The 13,343-nt window shown below is 39.4% G+C and overlaps 1 protein-coding gene across 1 annotated transcript in view; it reads right to left on the reverse strand.

Moving 5' to 3' along the window:
• LOC128999566 (probable aconitate hydratase, mitochondrial) overlaps positions 1 to 12,654 on the reverse strand; it is a 51,520-nt gene extending 38,866 nt beyond the window's left edge. Inside the window, exon 1 of the mRNA XM_054426139.1 lies at positions 12,520 to 12,654. Within this exon, the coding sequence (XP_054282114.1) occupies positions 12,520 to 12,552 (33 nt within the window). The 5' untranslated portion in view covers positions 12,553 to 12,654. The remainder of the gene's footprint in view (positions 1 to 12,519) is intronic.
• Between the last annotated feature and the right edge of the window lie 689 nt (positions 12,655 to 13,343).

The raw sequence follows: 13,343 nt of genomic DNA on the forward strand, positions 1-13,343 counted from the left end.
CAGTTTTTCTTGTACCCACTTTTCATAGTTAACAGTGTTCATGTTTTTGTGATAGTCCCCTGTACTTTGGCTGGCTTTCCACTGGAGAAATGTGTTTGGTATAAAACCATCTTCTCCACCTGCGTGTACGATGATTAGACGGTCTCCATTACCAACTGGAACATGAAGTCCACCATTTGTACTATCCTGCCATGAACTTGGAGTAGCGTGATTGGTTACCACATACGTCTCATCGGTGTACACTATTGGTCGGCCTTCCCTTCTAAATTGTCTCATTTGCCTAATAAAATTTATCCTTTTGTTTCTTATATCTTCTCTTTCAATTAGGATTCTTCTGTTATTCCTAGTCTTTCTCCACTTGAAACCCAGTTCATTCAAAATTCGCCTCAAACTTGTGTTGGAGCCTTTGAAATCGATGGCTTCGGAAAGTCTCAATCGCAACTTCTCAACTGTCGGGACACATTTGTCAGATACATAGAAATTATGTACAGTTCTCCTAACAAATGCTTTGTTAAACTCATCCATTTCTGTAATATTCTTTTTAATTTCTCGTTTTTTATCTGGTGTCAAAAATGAAGCAGTCTCACCAGGGGGAGTGTTATTTAGTTTTACAGCTTCTTTTGTAATCCGGTGTATGGTACTTACAGAAACACCCGTTGCTCTGGAACATCTTTCCTGGCACCTTTTCACTGGCACTATGAAATGATTTTCATTCCACTGTCTAGCTTCTTCTTTAAAAAAGTTTAATACATTACACACTATTTCCCTAGACTGTCCATGCAATTTTTTGTTCTGGACCTTGCTCAATATTGGAGGCATTTCTAATCACAGAAGCGCACGTATACGACACAATGATATACTACGGAACGACAGAGAATATGACCGATCAGCCGGAATACCACAGCGTAACTGTTAAGTTAAAGTGTAAAAACCCAGAGGTTGGGGCAGATTCCCGAAAGGGTGACATATGAGTCATAAACAAGCATCTGGCAACAAACACATTTCTCGATAAAGGAAAGAGAAAGCAAGCCTCCTGCAACGTGTTTCCCTCTTACAAACCCCAAAGCGCGACAATAAAAATGTTTTACAAAAACACCAAGTTCATTTCAGATCACTAGACTATTAATTCGTTTCTTTAGACACCATGTTTCTCGTTCATACGATCGATTGATAGTCCAATTTATTTTAAGCGGGAGTTTTAATCACAAGATAACAAAGTTAAAAAGGTTTACACAATTTACGAGAAAATAGATCATAATGTTATATTTCTGAAACTTGACAAAACAAAAATTGTTTTAAATCACCCCAATATTCGTCGATTTATATGTGTGTATTTTATATTGTAATAATTACCTATATGATTTTTAAATAACTCCGAAATTTCGAAACCACAGATTGTTTAACTTTTTGTGATATAAATTTAACAAACTGTGTACAAATTTGAAACTTTGTAATATAAAATTTGACAATACTTTCTTAAATTTGATAGTGTTCTCGTCAAACGAACCATTTCGAAGGTGAGGGTGTGATACCGTACACTCGAGTCTACACTATTGTTGCACGGGCAGTAGTTGTAGGAAACCAATGTTTTCAGGAAAGTACCCGCACTCCTCCCCGCGCCCATCCCAACGCTCGCCAATCCATCCATATACCTGAGCCCACCCCTATAATCCCTCGCTGCGTCCACCGGGGTTGTCCACTGCCTAGGCGATAAGTCACCTACTGGCTGTATTTAACAATGGCATACTTTCTTCACAGAATGATAATTTGACACTTTTAAAATTAGATTTGAAATATACTAAAAAAGTTATGAAAAACTAGCTGTTGTACCTGTGCTTTGCAACGGGAAGAGGACACAAAATAGAAACATTTTAATCTTTATCTCTTGCATATAATAGTTACACATCCGCCAACGCTTTAAGAAACAAAATTCAACTTTTATGGCCTTAATAGAAACGTTTAAGTTATGACTTTTAAATCTGGTAAGTAGTGGAAACCACCATTTTGGTTTTGATTAATTTTAAATCTTGTGTAGGCTGATATGAGAAAAACTGACCAAATCTTCGAGTCAAACTTTGACATACATGATTTACCAGATTTACCTTCATCTCTCTTAATTACACATCTTTTAACTTATTATTGACATTTAAAATTTCAATTTTGAAGTTGCAAAAATACTAATTATTAAATTTAAATATCTTTATATTAAACTCTTCTTTATATTAAATCACAAATCCTTTCATCTTCATTTTTTTAACTCACAATAAATCATTAGCAAAACTAAGTCAGCTGTTATAAACTTTAGAAATATTGCTGTGCCTTATCAATACAGTCTTTTGAAATATTAAAAAAACTATATCTATAGGTACTATAACAAATTTCAAACAAATAATTTAGCATTAAAGACAGCAGACAAAACTAATATGATTATCAAAAAGCATCAAGGACTAAAAAATGTAATAGCAAATACAGTATATGTTTCATTGCATCTCTGATTCTACTATACAAAAATATCAACAAACAACTTATCAACAAACAACTTAATATACAAACCAGTTCTTTTAATCAGCTCCATCGTCCATTGCCTTTACATCTTCACACTTACCATTAAGAAAACATAGTAACAGATATTTCATTGATTTTAGAAACAAAAGAACACTGAGCCGGAGTTGATACAGCAACGGTTATGAAATCTTTTTTTCTATAATCATTGACATAGTTTTAGAATAAATAATCCATGATAAAAGGTTAGATTAAAATAAACCTACCTCATATTTATGGAAAATATTATATTTAATTTCTTTGTATCAGCTGTCTGAAATTGTGAAATATGCAGTTTAGCAGTTCTTCTTGTTTATATTTAAATGTCAAAGCAAATGTAAACAAACATTGTTAGTGTTCTCATCACAGCCATGGAGACCAATCAATATTTACTTTAAAAATGTTCTCCTCAGAACTTTTAAAGCCATAGGGGCAAAGCCCACGGTCAGTATCGAAATGTGAATAGTCCTATAATGGTCCTTGGTATGGTAGCTATATTTTTGTAAAATTTAAGCCCAGTTGGTTCAGTAGTTTTTGCACCTATTAGTAATACACATACAGACAGACACCATTAGATTTTTATATAATAGTATAGATATAGATGATACCAAACTCGATCTAGATATTTGAAGATTTCACCTGATAATAGAAAATCTGGTCACAAGTCTGGTTTTGGGTGATTCATAATATTTCTGAAAATAAGGGTGTATAGTAAAGAGTCAAGGGGTGCACATCGTGTCGTGAGTGTGTGGATATGCTAATTAATGCTATTAGTATAGGCCAATTAAATTGTTAGTAAATAGTTAGTTAAATCTTTCTGTAATGCCTCCTATGTAGGCTATGTATATAAAATTGTCTTCAATTATTATTGTAATTTTTAACAAACACAAATTTTAGTAAAAACATTTACGTTTATTAACAAACTCTACAGCCAATTTACTTTTACCCAAACAGTCCAGAACGTAAAGCTTTTGATATTCATTACAGCATAAAACTCGCCTTCTAGATTGTCTTAATAAAAATTCGCAGTGACAATGTTAACAATTCTTAATAAAATTCGTATTTAATGCTCTAATACCTAGGTCGAGTTTGGTATCATTTTTCATAACTTTTTTAGTAGATTTCAAATCTAATTCAAAAAGTGTTAAATTATCATTCTGTTAAGAAAGTATGCCATTGGATAAATACAGCCAGTAGGTTACTTAACGCCTAGGCAGTGGACAACCCCGGCGGACGCAGCGAGGGATTATAAGGGTGGGCTCATGTAGTCCCGGGACCATCGGCCAACTTGAGTTAGACAAAGTAGGCTATAGATAATTTCAATATCATGCATGAGGTTTCAATTACTACCTTTAAAAGCATTTAGGCATACAACCAATAGCACACCTTTAATAAACGTGTTACTGGAGTATATAATGAAAAAGGTTGTTCTAAAAGGAAATCAAAGCAAACCCATTATAGCTTAAGGTTCTTTGCTAACACATATTTGAATTCTTCATAAAAAAGTAGGCTAACCCTACATTAATTCAACTTTGTTTTTACATTTCACTAAATAAACATTGATTCAAACTTGTTAACTAGGCCACTCGAGAGAGATAATGTAAGCTGTCAAACTAGATAACAATAATCTACCGCAGTTCTTTTAGTTGTCTCCACAAACAATACAATATGATTGTAGGTCTATTTTTTAATTTTTGACAAAACATTTACTTAACTAGACTTTGTTGTCAATTTAAACGTTCTAGATTCGCAGTGGGTGTGTTTGGCATGATAGGCTAAGTTTAGTATACCTTGGCAAGAGCAACATCTTAAAATTTCTGGCAGGTTGCCATCAATCTATTGGCCAACAACTGATACACGCTCCGTTGTGAAATATAGTCTTTGATTTAACTCAGCAACTTCACTTCCTCATTAGATTGTTTAACATTTGACATCATTCATTGCTTTCCAAGAATTGTATTTATTTATGTTAGATGTTACATTGAAAATCAGTAATAACTGATGAAAGAATACAGTATTTAACAATCTTTGTTAAAGGTTTCACAATCATTTAGGCTACAAGATTTTTTATGAAAGGAAAAAAGGAGGATCTAAATCTCTTTATTTTTATTTGAGAGATTTGGCCAGAAAAGTGCTTATAATAGTTTATAATAGTTTCAAAAAGCATGAGAAACTATAAGAGGACAAACTCTGATTTTCAGAATAGAAGAGAGTTAAGACACAACTGGAGAAATTTACCAATAAAAGTAAAAATTTGTCAACAGTAAAAAAAAAACTTAAACACTGTCTACAGAATACACTCTAATAATACAAACTAATTAATGATTACATCTCAAATAGAACATGTTCGTGCAACTTGCAACTTAACTGTACAGATACAGAACGTTATCAATCAAACGTAGGCCTACAGTTGAAGCCACGTAAAACGAGGACAGCAAATGGTTTTTAACAGTTTTAATCATCAGCTTGTTTGCAACCAAGGCCAAGGCCATGTGTATGAAAGAGCTAAAGTGCTGTGGTAGCAAACGGAAACCAACAATTCTATATTATCGTTTAAAGTGAATTTAAGCTTATTTTAAGCGCCCCCCTGCGGTTTCGGGGTTAGAATAGGACCGCAGCCCTCCCGGGCTTGTCGTAAGAGGCGACTAAAAGGGTGACTGACGTCCTCACTGGGAGTCCCTGGGAGTGCCTCTGTTGTGTTGCAGGGGTTGATGTGTGCTCTGCACTGCCGATGGGTATTCCCAGTGTGTCGTGAGGAGCCAGCCACTTCGGTCCTTGGTCAGGAAGTGCGGCATGGATGCAGAGGTCGGGCTCTGCATTGCAACAGGCGACCCCCGGCACGTCAGGTATCCGGTGCTGGGCAAACGGAGGTCGGGCCCCGGGGAACTGGGGTAGGGGGATTGTCCCCGAGGGTATACCCGCTCCTGACTAAATCCGGGCCGTCTCTTGCCACACGATGCGCTGGTAAACACATGTATGGCTTGTCAAAACCCCCCACCCAACACATTATTTAACAGCAGCCCTAATGAGCAATACCCCCGCCGCAGCAAACCTGCCGACTAAGCGAATTTCCATTTGTCTGGACTGATTTTCAATCAAATCTATTTAAATAACGTTAGGTTAAACGAGTACCTAGGTTTGCTGCTACAAGGAAACTAATTAAGCGAGTTTTTTTAGTAAAATATTGATAGCTTAGTACAAAATAAATAAATTTGCCAAGTTTGATCAAAATATATTCATAAACAAGCAAACTACAACATTTGACAATATTCTCCATAAAAATAACATGGGAATTTTAAATTTACAAATTTTTCAATTTTCTCCGTTACTAATAATCGAACAAAAATACTTTTAAATACTAAATTATTTGTTTTTTTAAGCTCTTTAAAAAGGTCTAAAGAAAAATCGGGAAATTTTGTGTTTTGAGGGTCAAAAGTGAGAAAAACCAATTTTTACCCCATAAAACCCCCCGTAAAGCCCCATTCCCATGGTCCGATCGTGCTGGTTCGCAAACTTATTCAAGTTTATCACGCTTTACACCTTTAAACCAAATTTCATCAAAATCGGACAAAAATTACTCAAGTTATCGCGTTCACGGACGTATATATATATATATACATATATAAAAATTTGAACGAATAGTGTTTTTGGCCTCTGGGGACATCAAAATGAAAAAGTAAATTGGTCCCGAGTCTAGGTCTTACCGTGCCACCTACGGTAATAGCTACTTCCCTATAGGGAAATTCGCTAAAAAACGAAGTCGGAAAAGGAGTGAAGCCCTTTTGGGCGTAGCTCCAAGGTCAAGAGGTCGCCACCAGCGAACAAAGTTAAGGCAACTCCACCGCTTGCAACCTTTAAGGGCTCAAATGAGTTCCCCCCACTAAGATCTCCTTTGACAAGTGGAGAAGGAGAAGTAGACCTTGAACCGGCGTTGACGGGAACCCTCCTGGAAAGTACAGCGCCGAAAATCAGCCCCCAGAGATCGGATCCCGAACTTCAGCGTTACCTTCAACAATACGACGATGCTGATGAGGAGGAGTCTGACCTCCTGGTAGAGATGATGGACCTCATCAATAATATGGAGGGAACCTTGAAGGTCCAGACCAACGTAAACCGGTCAATCAAGGACGGTCTCCCAAAGTTGAAGGATCGGGTTGCCCGAGTTCTCGAAATTAAAGGCTTGATGAGACAGACTTTAGTTAATGAACGGGAGCTTGTGAACCAAGTTTTAGCCCCTAAACTAAACGACAAGGGTGGGAACCAAAGGAAACAGGCAAGGAGCTCACCAGCGGATAGCCCCGATCTTCCTGAATTGGTCAATCAGCATCTGTCAGATGTCGAGCAGAAGGTCGAGGACAGGGCCACCCAGATGACACCCCCTACTGAGCACACTCCAGCTCTAAAGAAGCGCCCTCAACAAACCAGGGAGCTTGCCTCTCTCCCAACGGTTGACGGAAGCAGCTCTATGAACTCGGCTGCGGCACCCATCAAATGTGGGTAACTGGGAGAAGAGACTCTCCCGCAAAGAAAAGAGGAAATTGAGACAAATGGAGGCTGTCTCTAACAACGAACCTGCAGCAAGAGATCGAAAGGTTGCTGACCCTGCTCCGGCAAGGGAGGTTCGTGGAAAGGCCCCCCCCCCCTGTTTTAAAGAAACCCAGGCCGAGAAAGCCCAGGGCTGAGGCAATCCTGATCAACCCCTTAGGGGGGCGATCTTTTGCTGAAGTCTTGGGTCGACTCAAGTCTAAGGCCAAGTTAGAGGAGACGGATACGATTGTTAAGTCAATCAGGTGTACCCAGAATGGAAAAGTTCTCCTTGAGCTGGGGAAATCTGGTGACCGAATGGCTTTTGCTGCAAAGGTCAGAGAGGCTCTGGGGGACCAGGGTACCGTTCGGGAACTCGAGCCTAGGACCTCTGTGGAGATCCGGGACCTTGACGGTCTTTCGACTGAGGCTGAAGTCAGGGAGGCTATCAACAAGGCCATCCCTGATATCCAAAATGCCGACTCCCTTAAAGTATGGCTTAAGCGGCCCAACCGCAGAGAGCAACGCATAGCTATCGCTGAAATGCGAAACCAAGATGACAGCAAGCTGCTTAATCTCACACACCTGAGAATTGGATGGGTCAATTGCAGACTCAGACGGAGGGTGGTTGTACCGCGATGCTTTTGCTGCCTCGGGTTTGGTCACTCTTCCCGAAACTGTAAGGGACCCGACCGATCCAAGAATTGTTTCAGGTGTGGCGGCTCGGGCCACAACAGGAAAAACTGTACCGCAGCAGAGCGTTGTTTTCTCTGCGCAGAGAAAGGCCAAAAGGACGCCTCATTAGGTCACATCCCAGGGGCTGGGCGATGCAGTGTTTTCAAGGCTGCACTCGACCTTGAGAAGGCTAGGTATAGGAAGTGAGGATTCTCCAGGGTAACCTTGAGAGGTCCAGAACGGCTGACTCCCTCTTAGATCAGCTGGCCCAAGAGATCGGTGCGGACACCCTTCTGATCAGCGAGCAGTACTGTGACAGGGACCCACACTTCTGGTTCCCAGATTCTCTCGGTACTGCAGCTTGTTGGGTTCGAAACAGCACGGAAGCACCAGTGCAAGATCACGGACGCGGCCGAGGCTTCGTTTGGGTCAGGTGTAGGGACGTCACGTTTTTTAGTGTCTACCTTACCCCCAACGAGCCGATTCGGAAATTCCGTCTGAAGATCGACCGCTTAGAAGACAGTGTACGGGGTACCGTTGGGCATGTCGTTGTTGCTGGTGATTTTAATGCTAGGGCTGTGGAGTGGGGTATGACCTCTACAAACTCCCGGGGGAAATACATCCTGGACTTTGCCGCCAGGGCCGGACTTGTCGTCTTAAACAAGGGCGACACGCCTACTTTCCGGCGCCCTGGCATGAGAGGTACGATCCCCGATATCTCCTTCTCGTCGGAATCACTACTAGCACGGATCTCCAACTGGAGAGTCATGGAAGACCTCACGGAAAGTGATCATCAGTACATCGTTTTTGATATACTGGATGAACACCAAATTCAGGCGCCTGTATCACGATTTGGACCACGCCGATGGAATACGGACAAGCTGGATGTTGAAAAGTTCACTGACGTAACCTCACGGGGAGCGCTGGTGAATTCTGCTGCACCTGTTGACGCCAAGGCATTGGTAACGTCCACTTTTAATTCGGCGAGATGGGTCGATATGTTGAGCGTGTTGAGGAACAGCTTCCGCATACCAACATATCTGTTGAGGCTGATCGAGGACTACCTGCGCTGCAGAACTCTTAATTATGAAACTAAAGATGGTTCGCGGACGATGGATGTTACTTCCGGTGCCGCGCAAGGTTTGATACTCGGCCCAGATTTGTGGAACGCTGCCTACGACAGCCTTCTGAGATCTGAGATGCCAGAGGAGACCGTTTTAGTTGGGTACGCCGATGACGTCGCAGCCCTCATTGCTGCACGCAACGTTGAGCTAGCCCAACTGAAACTGAACCAAGTCAAGCGCGTTATAAACGCCTGGATGACTGATCATGGTCTGACACTCGCTCTGAGCAAGACAGAGATCGTCATCCTCACGAAAAAACGGATTGAAACCATCGTTCTGCTACGAGTTGGGAACGTAGTTGTCCAAACCACGCGAACCGCCAAGTACCTTGGTGTCATGGTGGACAACAAGTTGAGCTGGAGGGACCAGATCTTCCGTACGGCGGACAAGGCTGCTAGGAGTGTCGCTGCTCTTAGTAGGCTTATGGCCAATGTCGGTGGTCCCCGGTCCAGCCGTAGAAGACTATTGATGTCTGCAGTCCAGTCCGTGCTTCTCTATGGCTCTGAGGTGTGGGCAGATGCGCTTAACAAGGAGGCGTATAAATTAAGGCTCGCACGAGTGCAGCGTCAGGCGGCACTCAGGGTCGCTTCTGCATACCGTACGGTGTCCGAACCGGCCGTTTTGGTGATCGCTGGAGTTATCCCAGTCAAACTCTTGGCAGCAGAGAGGAAGGCAATCTACCAGAGACAAGGCTACATCGGAAAGGACGGTGCAAGAACAGAAGAGCGCTCCCGCACTTTTCAGATGTGGCAAGAAAGCTGGGAAAGGGAGACTCGAGGACGTTGGACTGCCAGACTCATCAGGCAGGTCCAACTGTGGGTGGAACGGCGGCACGGTGAGGTTGACTATTACCTCACGCAGTTCTTGTCAGGTCACGGCTATTTTCAGTCGTACCTGCACTTGATGGCCAAAACGAATTCACCTGACTGCATTTACTGCCCATGCATTCCCAACGACGCGGAACACACTTTTTTCCTCTGTCCACAATGGGATATGCTTCGCCAGGAGGCCATTCAACATCTTGGGGTGCTGTCGATTGAATTGATCTGTGAGACCTTGCTGAAGGGTGAGGACAACTGGGACTGCTGGTCGCACTTTGTCCGGAATGTCTTTCAAGCTAAAAAGAACAATCTAGATCGGAACATAGTCTAGATTTGATAAGAAATAAATGGCTAGACACGGAGTAAGCCCCTCGGGAGTAGGCAAACTCGGCCTAGTTCTGATGAAGTGCAACAAGTGTTCCCAGGCTAGTGTCCGAAGAGTAGAGGAGGTTTTTAGTGGGTAGTCTCTGGGCCTTAAGCCCGTTGGAGTCCCACACTACAGGCTAGCAACCTGTGTGCATAAATGCATTTTCCCACCTCTCTCTAAAAAAAAGCTTATTTTAAGCTGCATTTTTTTTTTATTTAAAAGGAATTTACAGTATCCTGTTATACAAAACCAAACATTTTTATTTTATCAAAGTTAGTCTATACATTTTTCTACAAACTAATTTATTAAAATAGTTGGGATTGATACTATAATCAGTTTTCAAAAAATTTGATAACCATCAAAAAAAAAAAATATGGTTTCCCCTCTTTAAATATAAACGGACATCATCAAAATGATTGGGGGTGTAGAGATGTAGGCTATAGTCAATGAGTAAACCTAAATGCTAACTTAGTGGATATTTTTTATCTTTGACACATCAAACAAATTTTAGGGGTTTGGGTCCCTCTTTCCTCAAAAACACAAATTAAATCAAATAAACCATGACTCCAAAATTAAAATTTAAAACACAAATTAAGGTGATGTAGGCTACTAGCCATACATACATACATATTGACTTTGATATTTTTGGTTTTAATAGATTCACTGCATTAACATTAAATTATTTCTCATGTCATCTCTTTGCATCTAGCCAATCTCAAAGGTAATTATTTTAGACAACGCATTGGTTTGGAGCAATTTATTTTTCTGTTTCCAGGGATATTAAAACTCTTTATACGCTTTTGTTAATTACATACAACTTCTCAGTTCACGAGGATATAAAATATATGGATGTGACAAGAGTTAGGTTAAAAGTAACCTGACATTTGTAGGGCAAATGTTGAATAAGTTATCTTAATTACGTTAAGTTACGAAGTTACGTTTTTCGATGTTATTTCGTTCGACATATCAAGTTTGGTTAGTTAACTTATGTGAACCTAATCCAACTAATCAAATGAAATAATTGATAGGCCTAGGGCTTATAGGCCTATCGATATTTTTCATTTAAATGAGTGTAAGACAGAAAGGCAACTAAGTTAAAGTGCAAGCCATTGTTTTTGCCTAAACAAAAACAGTTGTTAAATTTAAACATGTTTGAAGATATTATAGCCTAAAACAGAAGGAATATAGACTGTAAAAACAAAAATTTTGATAAATTGAAAAAATCATCGATAATAGATGAGTGAACGAAGTGAACGAATCTATGTATTGTGTACAGCGGAGTCGGAGATTAGTTGCCCGCTTGTGGGTGTGTGTGCCTGTGTTCGCACCTAGCGTTTAAATTTTGCACAGATAATTATGACACTAGTGTAAAGACACCATTAACATTCTAGACGATTCAGCTCTTAGTAATTATAAAACCCTAATAATATGGGACAATTTTTAAACTGTTCCATAAGAGTAACATTAGAAGCTACCTTCTTCTTCTTTTTATTTGTTTACATTTTGCGACCAACAATTTTGTTGTCTAGGCCTACTTAAGACAGAGAGAACGACTTTTACTCTAAGCTCTTTCATTCAAGGAGTAAACAGTTTGACGTCCTATGAATATATATCATTATAATTTCACAACATTTAGAATAATAAATTGAACTTACAACATTAGTTGGCAGTTATATACAGTTTATGTTCAGTGTTAAAATTCACATTTACAGTACAAATATATACCTATGTATATATTTATTTAGAACTAAGAAATTTTTTATATTATTCTATTTAATGTTGGCATTGACTATTAAATAGTCCAAGATGTTAGTCTATTTTTATACTAAAATGCTATGCGAGGGAGGAAAACAGGTCCACGACGTAAGGAGTGGTGAAGGAAGTGGTAAAGGTGAGCAGTGTGGAGTGTAAAAACCCTCTGTGACAGTTAAAAAATGTATATCTGTAATATTAAAATACTATGGGAAGGGAGGGAAACAGATCCACGACGTAGGAATTGGAGTTGCTATAGGCCTATTTAAAAATGAGTATCAATTAGCCTCTTATTTTCAATTCAATAGTTTCAATCGATACTAGCATAGCCCAGTTAAGAAACTGTAAGTTACCCCGGTAATCAGTAATATTTGACTAACAAATCCCATGAATAGGCCTAGGATCTCATAGGCTAGGTCAATAATTATCTGGAACATGCTACGCCTAGCCTACTAAGTTTTAGGTTCTGGTTTGGTAAATGTATAGAAACTAATACAAGTTAACTTGTAAGTGCACAACCACAGAGATAATTAAAAAAATACCTAGAAACATGTTTTCATTGATAAAACCACTGCGGTGACCTCTAAGTAGCGTTATCAGGTTAGGCTTAGATCGAGCCCATAACATAACCATACTTTTTCGATGGAGAAAAAGTAAACCAACATTTATGGAAGGAAAGAGCATTTTAATGATTTAAAATAAAATATTTAATTACCTGGGATTGTAAACTTCGCATACAGATCGCCATCGCCGAGGGTTTTGATTGAAAACCGAAAAAACAGAAACTTTTTGACTACGTCACAAGTTACAAGTTGTAGAGTAGACGACCCGCTCAGTGTGGCAACATATAAACTACTGAAGGAAGAAATTGTGTTACTATCCACATTACACGATAAAATTTGATCGTTTTATAATCAATTATCAATTGAAATTTGAAACGTCAATTTTAAAATTTTGAACTTTGACTTTTGACTATATTCTTCCTACTTCAAATGTTGTCATATTCCTAATCAGCAAAAAGAATTATTTCCTCATAAGTAAACATGTGATCCAACAATTAATAATTAACAGTTGGCACTTGGCAGAGAGATAGATTATTGTTTACGCTCTTTTATTTTTACGTCTGTACCACGAATACTAGAAAAATATCGGTATGGATCATAAACATAAACAAATGACGTTATTGGCACGAATCCTGTACTAACAGCATTGGACATAATTTTTTGGCAGTTCCATTTAAGCAATGTTAAATAATGTTTATTTCCGGGCCAAAAACGTCATTTGTTTATGTTTATGATTCATACCGGTATTTTTTTAGAAATCGTGGTCTGTACTATATTTTATTTCATTCGCCATCCTACACTTCCGATTTTTAGCGAATTTCCCAAGTAGTGGAGAACTACCGGTTTAAAAGCACTTGGGGCGTTTTTCCCCATAAGAATAACATGGTGAGCTTTTTTTTGCCACTAATTCCAAAAATCCTGCTCTCGACCTATACAAGCGTATATTAATGTTCAATACCATTGTATAACTTCATTA

The sequence above is a fragment of the Macrosteles quadrilineatus genome, unplaced genomic scaffold (assembly GCF_028750875.1).
Source record: "Macrosteles quadrilineatus isolate MER2022 unplaced genomic scaffold, UCM_ALF_1.0 Scaffold_8__2_contigs__length_117827958, whole genome shotgun sequence".
Lineage (NCBI taxonomy): Eukaryota > Metazoa > Arthropoda > Insecta > Hemiptera > Cicadellidae > Macrosteles > Macrosteles quadrilineatus.